Source organism: Erpetoichthys calabaricus, chromosome 16, assembly GCF_900747795.2.
Source record: "Erpetoichthys calabaricus chromosome 16, fErpCal1.3, whole genome shotgun sequence".
Classification (NCBI taxonomy): Eukaryota; Metazoa; Chordata; class Cladistia; order Polypteriformes; family Polypteridae; genus Erpetoichthys; species Erpetoichthys calabaricus.
Window position 1 is genome coordinate 73,164,406 of NC_041409.2, and position 27,181 is coordinate 73,191,586.

A 27,181-nucleotide genomic window follows, 5' to 3' on the forward strand; every position below is an offset into this window, starting at 1 on the left:
TTTTGGAAATGATGCATTTAATGTGTTAAAAATGTGCATACTGCAATGCAAAACAAACTGCAATTGATAACCAACCTGCCCCCCATACATGACCCATCTCCTAGAGACCAGGTGCTATTATTTCATCAGGCAACTGTGGTTAACAATGTTTGTGCATCCCTAAAGTAGGTCATAGGATAAACAGCAGAAATGGTGAAGGCAACTTCATCCTGGGAAAAGTCCACTTCAAGTGACCTGGCTGTACCTGTGACTTGCACATCACATTAAAGCCGACTGACCCCATGCATTCTCACATCTTCTGGAGCTTGACCGTAGCCTTCGCTTTCTCTTCAAAGGCCTCCCGTGGCTCACTGGGTGGTGGGATCTTTAGGTCTGTTGGTTCTACTCCCCAGATGTCTCGAGCATACTCCTTAATTGTCCGGTCACTGGAGAACTTTCCTGCAGCAGCAATGTTCTTGATGACCATCTTGGTCCATTCCTTTGGGTTCTAGAAGAGGAGAACAAAAAGCAGTAGCAAGTTAGGATGGTGAGGTAGAACACAGTTAAGATGGCTTGGACAAAGCGGACAGAGTTATTCCTTACCCTGGTATACCCAAAATAACCAGTGCACATGGGCTTGGCCTCCTTCCTACAAAATAAGCATACCAAGCAAAACTGCACAAGACAGGCTTACTTGTTCATCTGTATTACGCAAGCTTGTTCTCCCCCCCCATTTTTTTTTTTGTATTTCATTTATTCTTTGAAATTCTATTTCTTGAAAAGCACTTTGAGCTGCATGTTTTATATGAAAAGGTGCTATAGAAATAAACTCTTATTGCTCGCTACATTCCTATTCATCAGAGTAAGCCACAACTCCATTACTTCAGGGTTATTCAATGGCAGTTTGTGAAGTGGCACCAGTGACTTGACCTTCTGCTTGTTGAAGCGTCTCGGACATGCACAACTATGAGGCATGGTTCCTACCAGATAATATTTTTTTTCCATTTTTAGTCTCTGAAGTATACACTTCCCTCAGACTATGCTTTGCAATTCTGATATCACATGATGCACCAATCAGCTGCTAGCTAACTGGATAGGCCTACTTGCCAATGAATGAAGGGGAGGTGGACCGTCAATTCCAAAGTTCAATCATCTGGGGCCTCATGTATAATTGGTGTGTACGCCTGTTTCCATGCTCACTTCAAGATGTTTAAAAACTAAACTTGGTGTAAAGCCACACACATTTTCACAGCAGCCTTCTCCCTTGCATACACACTTTTCTGCTCGCTTTTGCAAACTGGCGGCACCCAGTGTCAAAGCAGTGGTACCGCTTCTGTGGTCTGCTTTTCATTTTTAGATTCACATCTGTGATGCGTGTTTCATCAGATATGCAATTAATTTTGGTGTATCGTTTACAAACTTGATTCACTTGATTGTAATCATTCTGTAAAACAATATAATGGTGCACGGAATGGCCATACTATTCCAACTACCATAGCTGCTTTAGTGTTGATAGAAGACAGTACATATTTATAGATGATGACTGGCTTCCAAGTCAATTTCGATTTCCAAGAGCTATCTCCTTGGAGCTGTGTGCTGAACTTGTGCCATCTTTACAAAGGCAGACTTTGAGGAATTGTGCTCTACCTGCTCCTTTGCAAGTTCTGTCCACTCTCAGGTTTTTAGCTACAGAAGCTTTTCAACGTGAACTTGCTGACTGATCAGGTATTTCAAATCATCACGGAGTCGTGCCATGCCAGCTGTACAGGATGGTATTATCCGTTTGTCATTCAGATATATAAGATTTCCTTACATTGTGGTTGAACTGAGAAATATCAATGAGCAATTCGCAGCAATGTCCGCTTTTCCAAATGTAATCGAAGCGGTCAGCTGCACGCACATTGCTATTGCAATGGTGTCGGACAAGTTACATCAGCCAGGGATGAATCACCAGAAGAATGAGCTGGCATTACATCATCTATAGCAGGAGTGCCTAAAAAACAGCAACTCTGCACAGTTGCAGGTGCTTTTTCCAACTAGTGCAACAAAAGGCAAGCAGTTCTTTTAAAGATAATGAGCAGAGAATTGATCCGTTGTGGCACTCGGCACCGATGCTACACTATAAAGGCGCCTTCAGAGAATGAATTTGCTTATGTAAATATAAAGCATTTCCACTCTATTAATGTGCTGCTCTATAGTGCACCGAATGTGTGTCGCATTGTGTAAGCATGTAGCGTGCGGCACACAATCATGGCTCATTCGTACCTGAAGAGATTTGCTATGATTAACCTGACCCACCAGTCAAATGTATTTAGCTGAATGTAACAACAGATAAGCAGACACAGCATTTACTTTTTTAACCAATTCATTAATTTGTGGTCAATATCACATAGTACAGCCCTTATGTTCCTTAGTTCATTGGCCACAACTCTTACAGCATCCACTATTGTATTTTGTGTCTCGAGAACAGTCCGTCGGCACACAGCCAGACGGTCACCCAGCGGTTTCCAAGGCAGAGGTGTGTGTGCAGCCAGCACCCGATTATGGGCTCGGCACAACAGCACTGTAACTGCCTGACCATCGCATAGGGGTCAGCTTTTGTAATATTGTCTGAAACAGAATAAACAGACTGTGGGCTGTGACTCGCCTTTTCACATTGACTGTGATATCTAACCACTTCTTTTTTTATTTCAGGCACTGTGCAACTTTCTGAACTTGAACTTTTGACTGTCTCCGCCACACTTTTGTTGCTTATACCACTACTTAAGCCAACAAATAGTAATAGTAAATAGGTTTTCCTTGCCTCCATTTCACATTCACAGAAATTCTTTTTTTCACATACTTTTGCCATTGTCTTTTAACGACACTCTGAACGGAAGGTGATATATTGATTTGCATATTAAAATATGCAAAATTCTTGGAGTCGTCGGGGGTGGGGCAGCAGGTGCGTGCACATGCATTACATTTCACGCTGACTGGAATTTATGGAGTGGAAATATGTGGAAATTGGCTTATGCACGGTTTTGTGCATCTGAATGTTTTTGTGCCTACGCACATTTTCACCTTTGTCCGTACACCATGTTTTAGTGTGAATTCTATACACAGTGTTATACATGAAGCCCCTGGAGTGCACTTTGTGGTTTGATTTTACATACATGTTTTATTTAACACTATTTTAGCAGAAATACAAGTGCTTGGGTCATCCTGTGCGTATGACTGGATACCCGAAATGTGGATAATATGACACAAGTAATTAGTTTTTTTTTTCCTCCCAAGGATGTTTTGATGATGTTTGTCTCCATTCAAGACCTATGTTCAATGAACTTTTTTATCTCCGTTCTTCAAGACAGCATTTGATTAAAACTTAAATCAGGGCCATTACTATTAATACGGGGTAAGTAACAGATACAGAAATTATCACTTTTGGATGGAGTGTCCCTTTAAATACACAATGCTCACTCAAGGCTTAAGGCATTCTGTGATCAAGTTCACATTTATCACCACTGGAAATAATGGAACAGCCCAACAACTGGGTGACATGTCAGGTGGAAAGACTGAGCAGTGCAACAACAACAACCACACTTGACGAGATGTGACAGTCAAGCTTGTTTCCACCCTTGTGCTCCACAGTCCTCACAATGAACACTTTGAAGTGGCTTGGACCATGATGAACAGGAACATAATGCTTGGCTATTCTAGATTCTTGATCAAAAATACACTACTGTTAATAGTCTACTGGGCTAATTGCCGTTTCCGAAGTCATCAACGACAGTCACCTCTTGTAAATTTCAAAATTGGCGTGTGAGTAGTTCTATGTTAGTTGCAACTTATATTTTCTGCTTTCTTCATATTATCATCCATCCATCCATTATCCAACCCGCTATATCCTAACTACAGGGTCACGGGGGTCTGCTGGGGCCAATCCCAGCCAACACAGGGAGCAAGCCAGGAGACAAACCCCGGGCAGGGCGCCAGCCCACTGCAGGGCACACGCACACACATGGGACAATTTGGAATCACCAAATGCACCTAACCTGCACGTCTTTGGACTGTGGGAGTAAACTGGAGCACCCGGAGGAAACCCATGCAGACACGGGGAGAACATGCAAACTCCACACAGAGAGGAACCCGGGTCTCTTAACTGCGAGGCAGCAGCGCTACCCACTGCGTCACCATGCCGCCCTCATATTATCATGCTTGTGATTTTAGTAATAACAATAAAAAGATTCTGCTAGGCAACCTATGTAAACCAAACATGCCAGTACCTGATAGAGCTCGCTGACTTTATCTTGGCACTTAACGTAGGCTTCATAATCCGCAAACACTTTAAATCTACAAAAGATGAAAAGAATAATTAATGAAAAATGGAGTGCCTAAAATAGGCACTGCCAGCCTTGGATGGTACACATCTACCTGTCATGGTGCAAGAGCATATCAACGATGTCTTTGAAGAGGTCTGGCTCCTTGGGTGAGAAGTAGCCACTCTTGATCTGGTCCATAACCTGCTTTAGTTCAGGCAGCTTATCACAGTAGTCTTTAGCCACATAGCTATAGGATAGAAAGAAAGAAAGACACATTGTAGGTGCACTGGCTTGAGCACTCTGCACCATTCCATCTATAAATAGGCAACACTGAAAGAAGTGTCCTCTATGATCATGTTAAGATAAATTCACCACAGAAAGTACTTCTGTGGAGCAAGAACCCAAAGGGTCCAAAGCCCCTGGTGTCAAGAACCACACCTATGCTCACTTACCCTTTCTTATCGAGCGCTTCCACGTCCTCCACCCTCATGCCAAAGATAAACAGGTTCTCCTCTCCAGCCTCCTCAGCCATCTCAACATTGGCGCCATCCATTGTACCTATGGTCAATGCGCCATTCAGCATGAACTTCATGTTGCCGGTGCCGGAGGCCTCAGTACCTGCAGTGGAGATCTGTTCCGAAAGGTCTGTGGCTGGAATCACTGGGTGACAAAAAGAGGAGTGCAAGCTTACTGCCAAGATTTCATATGGATTGAATGAGATTACAAAGAGACAGTAACAAATGAAGTGTTATCTTATGGCACACGTGATACAAGGGGACCGGTGTGAGGATTTAATCCTGATACTCTGTATATCCAATTCATTATAATAACTATCCATTCAAAATCTGTACTAACCCCTACTCTCTCTTCGGTTTCCTTTTCCGGTGTCCTGTTGGTGGTGGCCACCATCTACCCAAAGCACCATGATGTTCCAACAATGATGGATGGATTAAAATCCAGAAGTCTGTATGACCATCAGCATCAAGTGACTCTGTGAAAAACCCGAACTACAAAGAGGACTATTTCATTTATGTTAGGTAGAATGCCCAGAGGGGACTGGGCGGTCTCGTGGCCTGGAACCCCTACAGATTTTATTTTTTTCTCCAGCCTTCTGGAGTTTTTTTTTGTTTTTTCTGTCCACCCTGGCCATCAGACCTTACTCCTTTCTATGTTAACTAATGTTGTCTTATTTTAATTTCTTATTTTGTCTTTTATTTTTCTTCTCTTCATTATGTAAAGCACTTTGAGCTACTTTTTGTATGAAAATGTGCTATATAAATAAATGTTGTTGTTGTTGATACAACCAGAGGCCAGTTGGTGACATTCCCTATATGGCACCCTTGGTTATCAGTTTCAGCACCTCTGCTTGGGGCAGACAAGAACATCCACTTCTCAAAATGCCACTGGCAATTGTGGCAGGGTTTTATATTCCAACAAATGCAACCAATCACATCATACTGCATTCTAAGGAGTGGGACTTCAACGCGTCTGTGGCTGGCTGATCTGCATCACCTGCCTGACTAGCAACAACTGCATATGTGCCCCACTGTCACGCAAGCGTACATCACATCTCTGTGCTTTTATTTAAATGGATAATAAAAACTGAATTGCCCCATAAAATCAAATTCATTCTATGTGATCAAGAATGCGTAGGTCAACCAGAACAAAAATATTGGCCTAGCCACCACACACCAGATTATACACAGCCCACCTCACACTTAGTTTGTAAATCCAGGGCTGAATTCCCCTGTGAGGCATTCTTTTACAGCACTGTACAATTTAAAAGTAAAATGTGAAAGATGTGTTAGTAAAGACAGAACCCAAGCACAATATAACCACGAAGTATGACTAATTATCTATCAAGTAATGTCGTAAAGTGCCACACATCTGCTGTTCAGATCAGGCAATGTTGTAAAATGTAATGTAGCGTACACCTGCATGCTACAAATCGGGCAGGGGACGCAGACCAGGTTGTTGCAACAAAGACGGATATACTTTCCAGGCCATTTATGTGGTCGCCTAAAGCGGTGGTACTCAACTGGGGAGGTGTGGCACATTACGGGGCCCTGTAAACTTCTGTGGAGCAGCAAGATGACTGAAAATCGTTATAAAGTAGCCTTAAAATGTGTAATTCATTAAAAAAATGAAGCTGCAGCATGGATGTCAAACTTAATGCGCCTGGATGTTTTGTAATCTGGCCCGCTTTATCAATATCTAAAATATATGCAGCCCACAGTGACTGTTAGTTTTCTGAAAGATCCCCATTAAAGTGCATTTAATACAAACGTTGTATCCATATGTAGTTCAGCTAGATTATATTTACACCTGGCATTAAAATGTCCATTATGTCCAGAGAAAGATCAGATGGACTCCATACATACTATACGAGCAAGCACAGCAATTTGGAATTTTGTGGAAACTCGCGTTCATCCGTGCAGCAGTGCCCCTCCATCTATTAACTAATAGTTAGAATGGGAACAGGTAGCTGGTAATGACCCAACAAGAAAAAAATGGAAAAAATAAAAATGGTGACAATGTCTCACTGCTGTAAACAACTTTAGCATTGTAGCACAACGTGTGACCGTTTTCATGAAGTAAATGAGAGATCGACTTCACACTTGCCACCAATGGCAACTGCATCAATTTTTAAAGCTGTACAGTTGTCAGGGCTGGGGGAGGATTTGGGGGGTTGGGTCACCTTGATCATTTAGACTCTCAGATGCTCGATTGCTTCATCAAGCAGGTTTCTTAGAGTAAAGGCCCCTTGCTGTCACAGGCCCCGGGGGTGTGCTGTGGGTACACTTCCAGAATGCCCTGGTGGTAGATCTGCCCGTGGTAATACTTAAGTGAGTATCTGGCAGCTTATGATTCAGTGACATTCTGCAATTACTGATTATTATTAAGCCATACAAAAAATGCCTTCTCATTATGTTACAATAACGAAATGTAGGCATTAGTAAAAACAACTATTCACGTGGTATACTGCAGGCATAAAAGGTCAAGAACCATTGGCCTAAAGGCACAGGTCTGGTCCAGCTTAAAACACCCCAGCTATGGAGATGCAACCATTCAAATACCGTATATACTCGCGTATAAGTCGGGTCTTGAAACCCAAAAAAAAAATCATAAAAATCAGACCCTGACTTATATGCCCATTCAAAAATGCAACCCTTACATTTTTTTTTTCCATCTTCTTGCCTCCTCCAATCTCACATCAGTTTCTCAGACACGTCGAATTTTGTTGCAGCAGCATAGTTTCCAATTTCTTTTGCCACGTCAATGACTTTTAATTTAAAACCAGCTTCATATTATCTTCTGATCGAACGCTCCATTGTAGATAAGGGATGTTCTTATAATAAAGGTATATGAGGGTGTGAGATACAAAAAACACAAAACAGTGCAAACGTCGCTTTGGAATAGTTCAGGTATTACCGTGTGGTCACATAGGCACAACACATAGAAAAAAAGGCAGTGTGCTCCGTGGTTACTCTCTCAGGTGGGCGTTGGCATATCATAATCCCTTGGACCAATAGCGCAAGATTTCTGCATTCAACCGACATTATAAAATACTGGAAATTATATGGTAAAATCAAGCCCTGACTTATCTGCAGGAGAACTTAAACGCGAGTATATACTGTATATTGGAGTAACACAGGCCAGCTCAGCAGGACACTCATGCTGCCCACACCTTCAGTGTTTAGCACCGCCAATAACAGCAGCCAATGCTGTTCTCTACATTAGTCCCACCATGCTGCTAAATGCCACTTATACTCATTTACTCTGGTCATGTGCCCAACTCTTGTTTTGTTTAGGGTGAGGAAACTGACATCCATTAATGACACACACAGCATTTTATTATGTCAGGCATAGAGTCAAGTGAGCATACCACTGTCACCTGGCCTGGTAGTGGCACTCCTTCCACACAGTGTATTATTTACAGTGCTTGGCCAAGTTCCATCTAATCAGAAGCTGCAGGGTTGTCCCACCATGTTACTTGCATTGCTAAGGACCTATGTCACCCCGTTGGACCACGTAGGCCCCTATAACAGCTAGATTGTTCCAGTCTCCCTTGCCCCATATCTTACCTTTTTCAGCCAGTGATACCCTGTAATTCTCCAGAAATATGACTTTGAGCTTATTGCCCACCACAGGATCACTGTTCACGACATCAGCCACAGCAGTGATAAGGCGGATTATCATCTTGGCCATGTGGTATCCGGGGGCTGCCTGTAGACAGACCAATACATGCCCTCACATTATGGCACTCCAAACCGAGGCAGGGACTAAAAACAGAAGACAAAGCAGCTCCCCACATGCATACTGCTTACCTTGCCACCGATGATCACAGTCCGTGGTACAAAGCGCTTCGTGGGAAACTTTTTAATACCTAAAAGCAAGTGGGATGCATTGCGATTAGAAAGAAATTAAAACCAAAAAAGCTTTGGCAAGATAGACCTGGGAGCACCAATGGGCTCCAGAGAACAGGAAGGCTATAATTCCTAGACCTGCCACTATTTGGGTAGGCATGAGGTAAGATAATGCAGTCTGGAAGATGAAGCAGTTTTTAAAGTTTTTCAAGCACAGAGGGGCGCGAAGTTGAAGTTACAAATTGCGGAAAGTGGTTGTGGTTTAACTTTGAGAGTTAGGGGCCACAGTTTGGAAAGAAGAGAACAGAAAGAAGTATGGCATCAGGTTCACCATAAAGGTGTCATAATTTCCTCTCTGCCATGCCCGCAGTGGCCCATGTTGCCCTAGACCCGTGCCCTTACTCACGATTGTACATGGTGATGACGTGCAGACAGTTGAGAAGCTGGCGCTTGTACTCGTGGATTCTTTTCACATGCACGTCAAAGAGGGAGGAAGGGTTGATCTGCACTTTGTACTCTTTCTCCAGATATCGTGCAAACTTCTGCTTGTTTTCCTGGGGGGCATGAGGGGAAACAGTGAGGCTTACTGATTCTGGGTTATGCACCAGTTACCAGCAACTGGGAGGAGATGGATGTGGCAGTGATGGTGGTAGCAGTAGGATATAAGCCCATGCCAGTGGGCCAGCACCCCTTGAAGAGCTGGGAGACGGCATAGTTGCCAGTGACCAGCACATCAGGTGATCAGTTTAGCCCAAGGTGCTCAACCATCACACAAGGCCTTACCTGCTTTACTTTGGCAACATCCCGAATGAAGGTCTCCTCATTGACAAAGGCACCAATCTTCTTCAGCTGGCTGAGATCCTTCACATAATCCTCACCAATTTTCTGTTAAGGAAGGGAAGATTGGATTTTTTAAAATTGGTACATATAACTCTAAGCTCTCTCATAGTGTAACAATGCTTAATAGGTAAGTTGTAGATGAGTGATGAACCTAGGAGGTCAAATCACAGCCAATCTGGAAAAGATGGCAGTCAAATGAGTACCTCAGCAAGAAGCTCTGCCAGCCCAGCATTACACAGCAGTAGCCATCGGCGAGGTGTGATCCCATTGGTCTTATTCTGGAACTTCTCTGGCTCCAATTCGCTAAAATCACGAAACCTATATGAATATTAAAAAAAAGATTTACAAAACAATAAACAGCCTGGCAGCACAGCTCTTGGACTGAGATACAGCTGGTCTGCTCTCACTCGTGGTTCATTGTTTAGAAGGCACCACAGGGCTGCAATGGGTAGTTCTGCCAAATCACTGATTCAGCACCTCTGCACAAGGCCAATGTCTGTGTGGCATCTGCCAGTTCTTTCTGTGTCAATCCAGAAAAGATTTGCTGGTGAGCTTGACTGGCAAATCTAAATTGGTCAAGTGGGAGTGTGGGCTCTGCAATGGACTGACTCACTGGCCAAGCACCCAATGCCACAAGGATAGGCTTTGGTACCCTCTGGTACTGAATTGGACAGAGCCTGTTTGAGAAGGTAATTTTTCTCAGATTTCTTTTCATTCATTTATTAAAATTTTCCAAGCCTATTCATTTTAAGAGCATTGCTTTCCAAATGTATATTCCATGGCAAACACACCAAAGTCTTCCAAACTCCTGCTTAACACTCTAATCAAACTAAAAGGCAATCAGACAGAAAAAACCCACTGAATGAGGATCGGAAAAAAGAATGGAATCAAAAAGCAATTAAAAGTCAAAAAGAGTTGACAAAACCAAAGCATAAACCAAAAATAAGTGTCAAAAGGCAGAGCTTTGATTCAATAACCAGTAATTAGAAAAATCACAAGAAAATAAAATCGCTAGGTTTGGTCAAATCTTGGATACAACTGGTTGTTTTCAGGGAATCTTTTCAAGTGGGAACTTGGAACTTTCAACTGGAACACACTCTTAAGATGAAACTTGGGGCTAGTCTGTCAAGTCTGATTTCAAATCACGATGTCAATCTAAAATGGCGCTGTACACCGCAAAATTTAGTGAAAACTGTAGCTTTGTAATGTTTATTAGCACTTCTGTCTGTTTGTGTCTTATTAAATCAGTCATACCACACAGTACTGTCCAACTTCTATCTGTGGACATGTTGCTGTGCTTTTTGGATACATAAAATACCACATAATGCATTGTTGTCCATCCATCCATTATCCAACCCGCTATATCCTAACTACAGGGTCACGGGGTCTGCTGGAGCCAATCCCAGCCAACACAGGGCGCAAGGCAGGAAACAAACTCCAGGTAGGGCGCCAGCAGCCCACCGCAGTGCATGGTTATCAACTTCACTTTATTCCAATGGCGCAAGCACAACAAAGCTTTTCCTAGATGCGTCTTTATTGGGTTTCTGAATGTTTTATTGGAACACAGTCAACTTGGGTCTGCCATCAATCCCACTTCCAAGGAAAACAGAATGAAGCATTTAAACTAATGCATCAATGACATTGTAACTGGTGCAGACCCGGGTGCATCATGGAAGAATTCCCATGAAAACAGCCAACATGAAAGCCATAAAATAGCATTGCCAATCTCGAAAACCAAAACGGCATTGGAAAAGAGAAGCTATAAGTAAAACTGTCTGCAAAAAGCAATTCCTTGGGCATTAAAACCTCCAAAATACCACCAGGATGAATATTCCAGCCTCTGTACAACGCCACAAAAATGAAAAGGAAGCGTATCATAACACACTTCATATTAGGCATTTGTGTACTGTATATAGCTGGACTTTAGAAGGGGAGTACGGAAAAGACAGCCATATTTACATGTACAAACACATCTTGTATAAATGATTTTCCACAATTAGTGAGCAGTGAATATTACAATTTTTTTTGCATTTAAATCAAATGTGAGACAACTGTACCATTTGCAAATGTTCTGTGCTTTAATGTTGAATATGTACGACTCTCTCTTTGCTATTATAACATCTTCAAAAGGCCCAATTTCAAAGAGCTTCATTACGGTCAGCAATGTTCATTTAACTCAGCTAGCACACAGTTTGATATGAAGCCTGCGTCTGATGTGGCATAAAATGAAGGCCTCATGAAAAATAAAAATTAATCTTACTCGTATTTATATAAAAAAAAAAAAAAAAAAAAAGTTTACTTTAGTCCTGGATGTTATTCATTGACTGGCATCATGTGGTACAAAGCGTCAAGTCGGGTCCCGGACGACTCATCTGTTAACCGCTGGCCATATTTTTTTTTTCCCATTTAACGTGTTTGAACAATCATTGGAGATTTTGTTTGAGTTTTAATGCTTGTGAACTGTGGTGCATTCCGCTATCTCTCTATGCCTGTTTTTCTGAAGGGCACTGTTGTCAAGGGTCACATTTATTTACTGGCTGCAGTTTTCACCTTCAAGTTTAAATGTAACTGTGCCCAAGTCATTAACAATGTCATACATTGCAGATAGGCCAAAAGCAAAAATATTAATAAAAAAGGTACACAGGGTACTAGTCATACCCACAACTCTACTATACTGGGTCAAGCTAGACACAACAATTCATCTTACACACATCTTTGGAATTTAGAATGAAACTGTGGCACTCATAATAACACACAAAGGAAAATGTGCAAGTGCAACACAGACAATGGCCAATGTGAAGCTGAGCAGAAGTGCTCAGGTCTCATTCCACATTCTTTGTCTGATCTTGCCCATTCGATACTCCTCATAGGTAGCAGGTGGGCTCCTAAGGAAACCTTCAACTCACAATTTCTCAGCTGGCTGTGTGGCACAGCCTGGCAGCAAAAATACTACAAGACCAGAAAGAAACCTTACACTTGATCTTTCACAATCTTGGAGTGGATCTCTGCCACCCCATTAACAGCGTGGGAGCCCACGATGCACAGATGGGCCATGTTGATCCTCTTCACACCCTCCTCCTCAATCAGAGACATCCTGCGCAGACGATCAAAGTCTCCTGGGAAAAGGGCGGCGATTCTCTGCAAGTGGAAGAATAGTACATTTTAGGAGGCCTGGCATTGTACACAAAAGTAGCTTTCGGTCACACAGTACAGGTGGTATTTCACATGATGAAGTGGTAAGGGGCGCACATTAAAGTCAAGAACAGTCACGGGTCATGACGACTTCAGGGCTTTATTTCAGAAAGGGACTTCCTGAGAGGTCAGTTCTTGGAGCCAGTGACATATCATTTCATTAGAAAGTTTCAACTAATGATATTTTATTTGTAACAAAAGGTAAAAATATCCATATCTGTGCTTGACTCATTTCATGTCATTTTGAGTTATGTCTGACTGTGGACCCTGGGGGGTTATTTTTTGTATGGATGCTTGTGTTGTTTCCATCTCCTCTGTTGTCTACTAGCCATAGCTCAATGACAAAGTTACTCAACAGATAAATAAAAATAAAAAAATAAAAAAATAAAAGCGACCAAATATTCAGTGACTTTGGGTCCCTCAACCCCACAAATTACTCAAGTGGCTCCTCACACACTCCAGTTGCGTTTCTCTTCTACCAGTCAAACCACCCCCACCCAAACCTCTGGACCCACACACATACATCCAAGTGCTTCTGATTGATCTCGTAGATGATCTGCAGATGGCGAGGCAGCAGAGTCTCCATTAAATGGACCGGCCAGCGTTCCAGGGCCTCGGGCAGAACAGTATGGTTTGTGTAGGCAAAAGTCCTCTGAGTGATGTTCCATGCCTGCAGTGGACAGAAGATAGATACACTGGCATCAAGACAGAGTAGACTGAACATAGGATATGAGCAACACAGTTTCAGTGATCAAAGCAAAAAAAAAAAATAAAACACAGACCACCACCAGAAGTAACCCTAAACTGCATGTGAAATAACATGGAAACAGAGTGCCATAAGACGACCTGGAAAGAGTGTGCAGCATGGCAAGCATTATAGAGTTAACAACAAAAATAAAATAAAAATAATAAGCAGCATTCTAACACCTCTATGCATCATACAGAGATGTTCACCACACAATAAATTGTTATCTTGTGTGGTCTCCTTTATGAAAGGAGCTCTAGATAAAATTACATTACAAGGGCAGTCATCAGTGCAAAGTGACCACAGAAAACCATCCAACCACACAGGAAATGTGCAATCAAACCTAAACACCCACACACAGGTGAAATTTACAAAACTGAGAGAAACATCAACATGACCCACAGGCCTGAATAAATCTAACAAAGCTTCTCTAGAGATAAGGAGCTCAGCAGACCACCCTACCCCATGAATAGCTCACCTTCTCCCAGGGCAGTTTCTCAATGTCTACAAAGATTCTCATCAGTTCAGGAATGGCCATGGCAGGGTGAGTATCATTTAGCTGGATAGCCACCTGGAAGGCAAACCAAGATGGCAATGTCAGTAGAGAAGAAAAGTAAATCAAGTCTATCCACCAGGGGGTGTACCGATCCCTTTGTTTTCACCACCATTTATTGCACCAACACTTTCACCCATACTCATGTAACACGGACACAGTACCTCACTTTCATACTCTGATGGTATGACTACTGGCAGCTTAAGAGTCCCACTCAGGGCTGCTTAGAGTCAGCAATCAGCACTGCACTAAATCACTAGAGGATGCTGCTACCACAGCATGAACGTCACCAACACCGTAACCCAAAGCTCTCACCTGGCCATCCACTTACCTTCTCAGGAAAAGAATCCAATGAAGTACGCATGCCTTTGCCATCCCCTTTGGAGGCCTTGAAACGCCGAATGATGTCCTGCAGTGTGGCGGCAACCACAAAGTATTCCTGCTTGAGACGCAACTCCTTGCCTTCGAAGAACTGCAACAACAGTCATGTTTTTGGAAAAGTGAATGCCTTGTGCAAAAGGCCTGTCTCAGGTGGGGCCATGGGGATATATATCAAATGTCCTCACTATTAAATCTGGTAGTGGTGTCCCAAAATTAAAAGATGTGGACATATGATGAGGTCATGTATGCTCATAACAGCCACCAAGTGCATGTACCCGTAATCTAAAGAGTAACACTGACAATGAACACAGTAATTCATTCATTAATAATAATAATTCATTACATTTATATAGCGCTTTTCTCAGTACTCAAAGCGCTATCCACACAGAGAGGAACCGGGAAGCGAACCCACAATCTTCCACAGTCTCCTTACTGCAAGGCAGCAGCACTACCACTGCGCCACCTGTGAGGTGTGGTGTGGGCAAACATTGCAACTCGACACAAAATCACAGCCACTTTCTGACCATCGCTTATTCAACTAGAGGGTGGCAGAGGCTATCCCACCAGCGTTAGGATACAAGGAAGGAACTAAATCTGGAAGGGGCACCAACATTAACACACACACACACACACAGGGACAAGTTATACAGTCACCTATGACTGTTGGATTATGGGAGGACTGGGCACTGGGAAAATGTGCCAACTCACCACAGATAGGAGCCAGGGTCCAATTCTATTTCTGGCCCCTAAATCTAGGTGTAGGGCTACCATACTGCCCCATATGAAACCAATCACTCTAAAAAATAAAACTATAGAGAAGCATGAAGAGCGTCACTTACATTGTCATTGGGGTACAAGACCCGGGAGATGTTTTCAGCCAAGTTCCTGTCCAGTACGGCCTGGATGTAGTCCCCCACATTAACTGGGTAATAAAGAGAGGAAGACAGTTGTATTGGTATCAATGTCATGTTAAGTACATAAAAAGTGCTCACAGGTGGGCACAGCTCCACTCTGACCTGCCTGTTGACAGACTGCCTCTGCTGGTGTCTTCCAGACATGGCAAGGAGGGCCTGGTGCCCGTCTAGGCCCTGTACAGTTAAAGCCACAGACACACAGTGCTGGAGAGTGCCACACAAAGATCAGTTTCTGTATTGTGCCCTGCAGTGTGATGGCACTTATGTAATTACATGCATGCACTACTGGTGTCACATGAGCACCCCTGGTGGTGAGATGGTAGCCAACAACAGCATGACCAGATTCAGGTAATTTGCCCAGAGCATAGGGCTGCACAAACTCAAAAACACCCCCACGCAGCCACATCCTTCAACTCACAGTCTCGCAAGTTGAAATCATTGGGTGCCCGTGCAGACCACAGCCTCATGGTGTTCACAGTATTGTTCATATATCCCGGTATTGGGGTATCATAGGGCATAGCGAGGACAACCTAGGAGAGAAAAAGAAAAAGTTCTGGGGCATCACATGGCAAGACAGACAATGGCAACAATATGATCAACACCCCCGAAAAACACAGGTACCTTAGAAATGGGCATGATATGCTCCTCATAATGTCTTAAGGGTGCTGGAGAGCCACTGGGTCAACACATGAACTCACCCACTGACATCTCTTCATTGAGGTACGCTCTTCTCAGTGTTTTGATGGATGGTCCCCCCAAAGCACAAAGTACTTACGGCACAGAGACTATGTGAGAAGGACGCACCTGTGTGTCCACCCATTTCGGACCATCGCTCGTCTGTGTCACACGGCCATAGAAATGAACAGGCAACATATACTCGGGACGGGCTTTCTCCCAGGGGTTTCCGTGTCTCAGCCAATCATCTGCTTCCTCCACCTGTAGATTTATTGTGCATACATTAGCAGGTGGTGGTGGCGGGTTTGAGGAGTCACATCCAACAAGTGACCAGACAGCTCACACTGCATGAACACACTTGGTCTCACACACATCAAGCTGCTGAGGCCAGGTTAATGTTTGTTGGACAGGCACCAGTGAGCACAAAGGCTGGCGCTGGTTAATACTTGACCTGCTGAACCCACCCCAGGTGAGCACTAGAAAATAAGTGGCAAAATGTGCTCCATACCTGCCAGCCGCCACGGATTTTCTGATTGAAGATGCCGTACTCATAGCGGATGCCATAGCCATAGGCTGCAAGACCCAGTGTTGCCATGGAATCGAGGAAACAGGCTGGGCGAGAAGGAGCAGATGAATTAGACACAAACAAAAAAAAAAAAACTAAATAAAAAAAACAAAAAACACCATGGATCCAGCAGCCACGACAGATCACCTACACTCCCCACCTTGGTCTAATGTCACTCACCTGCAAGGCGTCCCAGGCCACCGTTCCCCAAGCCAGCATCTTCCTCCATCTCCTCTAAGTCTTCAATGTCCAAGCCAAGCTGAGGAACAAGAAGAGATGATTAAAGGACTGCTTTGCCAGGTGGCTGTACAGGACTCGGGACACAGCCACCCCATACCCCACCACCCCACTGCTGCTCACCTGGTAGATGGCCTCATCACAAGCATTTTGCAGGCCCAGGTTGACCATAGTGTTGGCAAGGGTGCGCCCCATGTAGAACTCCAGAGACAGGTAGTAGACCCTCTGTGGGACAAGAAGAGACAGTAGCAGGAATCCAAACGCAAACAGCAAAATGCCCAAGATAGACCAAACTCTCTATGACCTGTGCCACTGGGTCCAAGTGTGGGTGCAGAACAGGAGTGGGAACAAAACCTTGAGTACCCGAAAGTACACCTGTATACTCCGAAGAGCACAGATACAGTATATTAGAATGTCTCTACATTGAAATACAAATCCCTTTTAATATATGCCAAAAAAGCACACACCTGAAATACTGCGTGTTGCATACAGCGTGCGCCATCTTATCATGAAACATTTGTACTGGGCAAATCACAATGCACTTAATTTGGCGCAGGATTGCATGCACTTGTTTTTCTGTAAGAAATTATGTGGCATGTAGTACACTAGGGGGCTCTGCCCCCTGCTCGCTTCGCTCACCAACCCCTGGTCGTAGGTAAGCCGAAATACAGTTGAAAGAGATTATTGTCATTCTTGGTAATTGTTACATATGTATCATGCGCCCTCCGTACTATGTCGGGTTTGAGTATGCTGTGTTTTGTGGACGTTTGGGGACCCCGTACTCTCTACGGTTTGAGTGTGGGGCGGGATGCCGAAGCCTCTTGTGTTTGTTTTTTCTGTGAGTACATATGCATGTCTGTGAGTACTTATTGTATTACTGGAATGTGATTCACATATGCTGTGGAGTCCGGATCCTTGGGGCTTCTGCACCATCTCGGGTTTTTGCCTGCGGTGTGTTAGATGCGCGTTGTAGGCGCCTGCACCTTCCGTACTATGTCGGGTTTGATTATGCTGTGTAGTGTGTCGTTGTAGGCACATGCGCCCTCCGTACTATGTCGGGTGTGACTATGCTGTGCGTTTTGGACTCTGTACTCTCTCCGGTTTGAATGTGGGGCGGGATGCTGACGCCTCGTATGTTTGTTGTTTCTGTGAGTACTTATAATATTGTATTACTGTAATGTGATTCACATATGCTGTGGAGTCCGGGTCTGTGGGGCTTCTGCACCATCTCGGGGTGTTGCCTGCGGTGTTTTAGACGCGCGTTGTAGGCGCCAGCAGCTTCCGTACTATGTTGGGTTTGACTCTGCTGTGTGTTGTGGACGTCTAGGGTTCCGTATTCTCTAGGCTTGTTGCTTTATTTCTTATTTCTGTTAGTTGAGCTCTTTTGGTTGTAGGCAGTGTATAGTACGAAAAGCGCAACCGCCTACAACGCGCTATCTAGGATTTGATTATGCTGTGTGTTGTGGACTTTTGTGGACTCTGTAGTCTGTCCTGTTTCACTCTGTTGCGGGGGGCTGTATCCTTGTTTTTGTGTGGCTGTGTAGTCACCTATGGGCGCGTTGCCTCATTTCTTATCCACGTTAGGTGAGCTCTTTCGTTTTTGAGCCGTGTCTCCTTCGTTCTCGGAGGATCGCGCTGTAGCCGCCTGCGCACCATGTCTCCTGCGTGCATGGGTATCTCGGGTTTGACTATGCTGTGTTTTGTGGACGTGTGGGGACTCCGTACTCTCTCCGGTTTGACTGTGGGGCGGGATGCGAATGCCTCGTGTTTGTTGTTTCTGTGAGTACTTATAATATTGTATTACTGTAATGTGATTCACATATGCTGTGGAGTCCGGGTCTGTGGGGCTTCTGCACCATCTCGGGGTTTTGCCTGCGGTGTTTTAGACGCGCGATGTAGGCGCCTGCACCTTCCATACTATGTCGGGTCTGCCTCTGCTGTGTGGTGTGGACGTTTAGGGTTCCGTATTCTCTGGGCTTGTTGCTTTATTTCTTATTTCTGTTAGTTGAGCTCTTTCGTTGTTGGCGGTGTATAGCGCGTTGTAGGCGCCTGTGCTTTCCGTACCATCTCGGGTTTGATTATGCTGTGTGTTGTGGACTTTTGTGGACTCTGTAGTCTGTCCCGTTTTACTCTGGGGCGGGGGGCTGTATCCTCTTTTTTGTGTGGCTGTGTCGTTACCGCTTTCCGTACTCTCTCGGGTTTGATTTGTGAACCTTTGTGGACTCTGTAGCCTGTCCCGTTTCACTCGGGGGCGGGGGGCTGATTCCTCGTTTTTGTGTGGCGCCTGCGCACTATGTCTCCTGCGTCCATGGGCACGTACCTGCGTCCATATCTGGTTTACCATTCTCGGTTAGTAATATGGATGCCAACTTCCAAGGTCAGCTGCACCACCATCAGACAAGTGATAGCTTTGTCACTGGAGACGATGACCTAGGAGAAATGTAGTGAAGTATGGACACATTTGGAACAACTTGACCAATGAACTGGTCAGTGCAGTATTTGCCAAATAAAACTCAAATTCAACATGAAGAGAACAATGCGTCACCACCTTTCTTTTAGCCATAAAATGTGTACGGATGCTGATAAGTCTGCACCTAGGACTAGCCAAAGCAGCATTACTTCATTGATTAATCCTAAATGAAAGTATGATGCATGTCAAGTGGAGAGAGCCGTGCAGTAAGTAGCTGAAATGGTTGCTAAAGACATGTTACCACTTAGCTCTGTTGAGGCGGAAGGCTTTAAGGAATGCATTACAATGAACCCCAATGCAGCCAAAAAACTAGAACTGCCAGAACAGAAGAGCTTTATAAGAAGAGCACATCCTCCCTTCAAGCTAGACTTTCAAAGAGAGAAAGCACTGCTATCATCAGAGAGTCATGGATCTCTCTAACCATCAAGTATTATGTCACTTTGCCAACAATGAATGGGCCATTCAGTATGCACTACGGCACTAGAAACACACAGCTTTGATGAATGAAAAACAAAGGACAGAACATTGCCAATTACCTGACAGAGGCAACAAGAATGTGCTGCGGTGGAAGATGAATCATGATTGCTACAAAAAGCTAAGAGTCCTTGAGAAACAGTCTCCTTGTTGTGGACTGTGGCTGCCATTAAAATCTCACTGCAACAGTCACACAGTTGCTGAATCAAACTCTGACTTATCGAACTCCGATTATAATGCCATTGATCCGGGAATCAAAAACAAAAGACTGGGACCCGCATCAGCTGATCAGTCCCCAGCCAATCGTAGTGCTGAACGCACTCATATAGCTGAGACACCTTCGGCAACATTTGCTTTGAAGGATCACTCAGACATACATCTGTGGAAGGCAAGATGGCTACTGGACTTCATCAAACGATGTGACGTGCTAGTGGACACTACAGACACTGTACTAGTGGGTGTTACGGATTACCTGCCACTCGACTACTTCAGGCTACATTTTTTTTTATCAGCTTATGTGTGATGAGACAAACGGGTACAGTATGTAATAAGTATGTGAATTTATATACTGTAGAGACTCACGGAACATAAAACAGAGTGACATTTGTCATAAATAAGGAGAAGTGTCCGTGTGTTTGTCCAGTCTCTTGCGCTCTGTCATTCCAACAGACTGCGCATATCAAACATTTGTGGTAATAAAATTAATTGTATTTGTCATTCCAACAGATGGCGTATCACCAACATTAATGCTGCTTTTATGATTCTCGTACCAAATGGCATATAAAAGAGGCACATGCATACATAGAGTGTGTATCGCAAACATTGGTAGGAATGCATTACTACAAATGTGATGTGATGCACCATCTGTTGGAATGACATTCTATTACAACAGGCATTACAAAATACATTCCAATAGATATTGCACTGCAAATCCTAACGAGAAGGGTCTACGCTGATTACTTAGATTTCAACCTGTCTTTAGACATGTAGCACAGCTAGCTCTACTAAAAATGTGGTTTACCCCAATGTACTTGTATTATGAATAACAGAGAGAGAGAATCATCAGTGATGTGTGTGGAGACTTAAAAGACAGAAGATCAGAGGTATACACATACAGAACCACAGATCTGAGAGGTTTCAACTAATTGTGTAAACCCACGAAGACCTCCCGTGAGCCTAAGTAAGCCTCACTCAGCTACTTCATCTCCTGTGCCTGCTTAACCAGTTTTATGTCCATGGGCCGCCACAACCACCTCACAAAGTCTCAGAACTTGGGCAGCAAATAAAAGGCACATCAATCAGAGATTTTATGGATGGCTCCGATTGCTAATTTCATTACTTATTTTTAATTTTCTGGTCATACTCCACCTACAGTCACACAGAGTTGCACCACAACAAGCTAAAAAATGATCCTTATATGACTTGCCATCTTGCTATAGGCAGTGACTGATGTGGGTGAAAAGTGCAGCTGTTGTTGGCAAGGCTGCAAATTATGGTGCCACGTGGCATTAAAAGGCCCACCATGGTAAAGACTCCTGTGTCTGCTTTGTTTGGCACACTTTCATCCATCACTGTCTCAGTCACACGTCTGAGTTCTTTCATATTACAATGAGTGCGTCAATGGCCAACGCAATAGTGGTTAGGAATTTTTCACAAATGTACATACATAGATTTTTTATTCAGTTTGATATATCATGCCAAGAGGGACACAAAAATAATGGACAGAGAAAGCAAGTCGGAGAGAAGGTGCCTGGGAGCAGAAAACCGTGAAAAAGAAAGAGCAAAGACGATAAGCAACAAGACAGGCACTGAGGTGGCCAATGCTGAAATGCTGCCAGGTTTGGCTCCTTTCCACAAAGTTCATTTATTCAATTTTGGTGATCACATGCCCACCGTCACCTCACCTTCACGTTATTAGTGGACAGGATTGGAGCCCACCCAGCGTGGTCTTCTGCTTCTGCTGCCCATTTACTGAAAGTTCATACATGTTGTACATTCAAAGATGCCCTTCTGCATGCCACGGTTATTTTCATTGGACCAAATGTGGCCTTTACGTGGCCATTCTCCTCTGACCAGACTCCTTTGCCAACATCACTGCTCCTCAAAGCATTTTTTTTTGGAGCTATTTGCTGTAAACTCTACAGACTACAGTGTATGAATGTCCGAGGAGGTCTGCCATTTCTGAGATACTAAACCACTACATCCGGCCCCCAACAACCACGTCGCCCTTAGTCACCGAGACACTTGTCGGCCATTCTGATGTTTCAGCCTCTCGTGCAATCTGCATGCAGTCCATACAGAGATGAAGCCACGTGATTGGCCATTTGCATTAATGAGCAGGTGTACCTAATAAAGGGGCTGCTCAGTGTGTCTCCAAGGACAGGTGCTTTCTTGAAGTTACCAGGTTTGGTTCTTAATGCTAAACTCTAGAGTATGGTCAGGAGCATTACTGGTTAGGGTCACCAAATTAAAATCCTAAACATTAATACACAGAAATATCGAGTGGGGATTTTAAAATACTGCACTTTAGAAACTTTTTCAGGAACACCCAGATTTCTAAACAAACATTTGCAGCTCACTTACAGTACACCCAAAACTGCAAACTCTCACCAACTTACGTCAGCTCATGAAACTGGTGTTCGGTTCACCAAGATGTCAGTCTCTGGATGTGATGTTAGATCGGCTGGCAGCTTTTTGTTGTTAGCACTGCTGTCTCACATGTCCATGACATGGTATAAAGTCTGCATGTTCTCACCATGTCCATGTGGTTTTCTCTGTGATGGCTTCAGATCACCCTCCCTATACTTGTCACTGAGTCAGCTTCGAGCCTGTACAACGAATGAGTGGACTTGAAGTTGGGGTTTCAGGCATCCTGTCCCAGGTGGGTTCCTGCCTTGCTGCCAGTACTGGTAAAAATGAACTCTGGCCCCAGGACCTTCAGATGAATTAGCGAGTTTAGATAATGGCTCTCCGTCACACTGTGCTCAAACCATCAGATGGCATGAAGTTTGCAAGAGGAGGAAGCGCTCTAAAACAAAGGACATTTTGGGACTCTCATTGCACCTAATAGATCATTATTTTTGTTATATTGCCACCATAAGCGGTTTTATCTGTATGGTACTGCCATCTTTCTCCATACCTTTGAAGTCACTGACACTTGTTTACACAGGAATGAATCATTTACATCTGCTCATCTCACTCAGAATTTTAATGTTCATAAGATTACAAAACTTTCACAAGGTTTTAGTAAGTGGGTGCAAAACCGAGTAAATCGAATGGAAACAGGGGTACGGGCCTGCGTTTCTATTAAATAAAATGAAGAAGACATTCTTGTTCATTATGGTGTCATCGAGTGGTGATGTGCTGCATGCTGCTCAGACATGCAGGTAAGAATGTCGCCTCTCTCTACATATGTGACATGACTACTAGGCAAAAAGACCTCATTTACAAGAAATGATATGAAAGAGGCTTAAAAAGTCTGAAAATGCATAACAGGACAGCTAATGATTTAATTTATCAGACCTAAGGGATAACGTTCTCCGACCTGCTTACTCCAGTAATGGCCACCATTCATTTTACAATACAATTTATTTTTGTATAGCCCAAAATCACACAAGAAGTGCCGCAATGGGTTTTAACAGGCCCTGCCTATTGATAGCCCCCGAGCCTTGACTCTCTAAGAAGACAAGGAAGAATTCCCAAAAAATACCACATAGGGGAAAAAAAATGGAAGAAACCTTGGGAAAGGCAGTTCAAAGAGAGACCCCTTTCCAGGTAGGTTGGGCGTGCAAGTGGGTGTCAAAATAAGGGGGGTAAACACAATACAATACACAGAACAGAACACAAGTAATCCTCAATCTACTGTACTCTCTCTCTATATACTGTATATAAAATCCTAAGCCTAAAAGTGCAACGATGTTTGTGCATCGATTTTATGTGACGTTTTCATGTCACGCTTGAAATCGGCCTTATTTTAAAACCTACATATATATGTTTGGTATCATTCTTTTCAGGATTTATTGAACTTTAATGTGATATTGTTAGATTTTCAGATTCTTATTTTTCGTTGTTAAATTATAAACTAAAAAATATCAAGAACTCGCATCCCGCGAGACGATACTTTGTGCCAAAAGATTTAACCACGCCCAGGACTGGAAATAAAAGACAAAGAGTAGGAAAGCTGCTGTACATGCTTTTAAATGTTCGAAGTGCTGTGCAAGATGCAGATCATGTGGCACGATGGCAGCAGCAGCAAGCCAGCAGCTGACTGAGCAAAGAGGAGGTTTAAAAAAAAAAATACCTGCATCACCGTTTAAGAGAGGGTTTCGGAGGCGCAACTGCATCTCCTTGGGGTGCGTTCAGCCCCCCTCTTCACAAAGCGAGTGGCAGAGATGCAAAGTGGCTGGCGTGTAGCGCAGGCTGGGGGTGTTGGCAAGCAAAGCGAGCAGGGGGTGAACCCCCTAGTACAATATAATAGTGCAATAGAAATATTAAAAGTACAGAGCAGAATTCAACAGTAGATGATATCACATAATACGATTTTCGGTCCGGCTGGTGAAGCCGAGAGTCAGCGTTTAAGACCTTGTGGCTTACACTGTCAGTTCAGCTTCTTTTGCAATCAGAAATAAATCCAAAATTTGAAAGTCATTTAATTGGAAAAGTCATATTCTCAAAAAGTCCTCTGCACACACAAACAGGAAACTAACACGATGACTTTTCACTGTTTAACAGCATTAACGGTTTGGAAAAGTGGCCACCTTGTAGGTTTAGCAGTCCTCTTCACAGCCTCCTACTTAGCACTGGAATTGCCTTCCAAAAATTGGATCAAAGAGCCCCCTGCCTGGATATCTCAGGGCAAACAACAAATGAAGAGCCATTTGTCAGGCTTGGGAGAGCACTGAAGTGAATGTGACAGAATGAGAGCACACAACATGCCAACACTAAGCAGCTCAATGTGGCCGGGCACCCTGTCCAAATCTAAAGCTGGCATGACTCTAACCATTTCCACCATTTCCATTTGTCAAATAACAGGGAAAAAGTTGGAGACAAAGAGAACTTGGCTGCCAGGGCTAAGGAGCACCAAAGCAATGAGCTGGCACCTTGAAGACGCATTCACGACGCTGCAGCAGCCTTCCATTAGCAGGCTAGAGGCATAAGGAGGACAGGAAGACATCTAAAATAAACTCAGGGGCTAGACGCAGGCAAACTGGCACACCTTGCTCCCATAACAACTTGAGCAAACCAGGAAGCAGCTGACCCTTGGGTGTCATTAACTGTTCAAAAGGAGAAGTAACAGGGCTGGTGAAGAGACAACTGCAGCTCCCCACCTCCACGGGGGAAGACATAACTGATCTCTTACAAATGGAAGCAGGAAGCTTACTGACTAATGCAATGTGTTTCCAAATTTAGAGAACAAGAAGCAAGAACCTATGGGTGTTACATCAATAGCAGAAAACTACCATAGAAGGGATGACCATCTGTGCTGTGCACCAAGCAGCAGCTCCACACCAGACACAAGGTGTCCTCTGAAGAGCCACATCCTGCCAAAGACCGTCCACAAACTAAATTATATGGCAAAAACTGTGCTAGAGACAGGGTGACCCACTAGGGGCACATCAGTTACCCCACAAAACACTGGGTGACCTTCTGGAGAGCAGCAAACATCAAAATGTCTGCCTGAGCCCTCCTGATGCAGCCAGTACCCCAGACAGTTCCAGTCACCCACTGGACACTTGTGCTGGACATGGGGGGTCACCTTTCAGTGCACTATACAGACATGCAATACCTTAGCCATAGTGACCCACACAAGAGTGGGGCATATCCAGCCCCCTACCAGACACTGGGTGACGTGCGGAAGATTAGCAAATGTCCAGCACCTGGCCAAAGATCAAGTCATCCTCTAATGTACTTTATCCATGCCAGAGTGAGGCTAACACACTAAACAGAGGCACACAGGCAGAAACCAACCAGACCCCAGGCGACTTGCAGGAGAATAGCAGTGGTCCAGCACCCTATTGGAGAAGGGGGGAGATCACCCCCCTCCCCAGTGCACTACACCGATATACAACACTTTAGCCATGGAGATCCACACAAGAATAATACGGACACAGAATGACCTGCGAGACAGCTACAAATGTCCAGCACCCGATCAGAGACGGGGTCCCCCTCTCAGAACCAGGGGGCCAGTTTTGTCAGCCCTTTCCACTGTTTAACTAGCCCTGTGATTAAAATTCATATGGTAAGATCTGGGGTCTATCGTAAGGGGCGATTGTTTCAATCCAAGCAATCAAGGCGCGAGGTCTGTTGCTTCTGATATCCTTGGAGGTAAAAAGCCGACTGGCCTGCGTGCCACTACACAAGTGCCAGGCTGCTAGAAGGCTGCCAGCGCCGCGGGGGATAGGCTGGCGGTTTGTTTTATTAAAACCGTACGGCTGTTAAAGCGTACGTGACAGCGCACGGCAGAAAGTCAAGTGTGGGGCTGAGCACGCACCGACCTGCCCATCCACACTTTCTTTCTTCGGGCATTGTCTGTGTGGGTCATATAGCGTCTTTCTAGTCTCAAGGCCTTTGACGACACACTTCGGAGGAAAGGCGCAGTAGTTCGCTGGCAGCCTGGCGTCACCGTTTTGGAACTGATGGAAAAATAAAGTTGGGAGTTTGCAACTCCCGAGCCCAGTGAGGGGGGGTCTGCTGTAGGTCCTTCCGTGAAGCTCAACACGCACGAGCGCGTCTTCCCCGCCCCAGGTCGTTGTCTCTTCGTGCGGTTCAGGGTTCAAGTGAGGGTTCCTTCTATCCGTCACCCTGTGCTCACCGACTGCTGCCCACCCACAGCACTCACCTTGGGGTCCACCTCGTAGTAAAACTGCTGAGTTCTTATCCAGCGCCCCACCAGGTGATCCCGCACGCTGTGGCCGAGGGCGAAGAAGTAGTCTCTCTGCGTGGCGACATTGCGGTCTTTCACCAGTGTGAAGTGCAGATGGCGGTTGAAACCCTTCTTGATTTCTGCTACATTCTCCACTCCAACGATGCCCCGAATGCTGATCTGCTTTCTCTTTTCCTGGTCGGTCAAGGGGGTGGCCATGACTACTATGCTGCTCTCTAACTAATCTACCTGCTCCTACCCGGGGCGGAGAGGGGGAAAAAATGAGTCGATGATTTCAATGTCCCGTTTGGGAAGGGCCGAGCTGACCAGGCCGAACCGCCGACTTTTATTGGTAGTTTTTTTTTATGGAGGTGGAGCGCATGGGAGAAACTTGGAAGCGGAAGAAGTCTGTGGCAGGTCTACGCAGCTGCCTCCATTTGATTGGATACCTGTGACAAATGGACCAATCACGTTGGAGAGTCTGCACAGAACCGGGTTTGCAAAAACGCTGCGATAGCACTTTAAACTTTGAATCTGCGGGCCTATTTATCTTCAGTGCAGGCAGGAATCGGTGTTCGAGTGGCCTCGTTGATTTAATTTCAGACTATAGCCGTCATTTTACACAT

At 44.4% G+C, this 27,181-nt stretch overlaps 1 protein-coding gene across 1 annotated transcript; it reads right to left on the minus strand.

Annotated features, from left to right (window-relative positions):
- Positions 1-26,952, minus strand: pygl (phosphorylase, glycogen, liver). Its single transcript, XM_028822371.2, has 20 exons — positions 26,532-26,952; positions 16,873-16,974; positions 16,693-16,771; positions 16,456-16,559; positions 16,077-16,208; positions 15,691-15,802; positions 15,198-15,280; positions 14,309-14,449; positions 13,903-13,995; positions 13,203-13,349; positions 12,462-12,625; positions 9,691-9,805; positions 9,431-9,532; positions 9,054-9,201; positions 8,609-8,667; positions 8,366-8,507; positions 4,733-4,940; positions 4,393-4,527; positions 4,245-4,311; positions 1-487 (listed from the first exon to the last, which is right to left on the minus strand). Exons 1-20 carry the CDS (start codon positions 26,772-26,774, stop codon positions 290-292), a joined length of 2,574 nt encoding a protein of 857 aa, XP_028678204.1. The 5' UTR covers positions 26,775-26,952; the 3' UTR covers positions 1-289.
- Between the last annotated feature and the right edge of the window lie 229 nt (positions 26,953-27,181).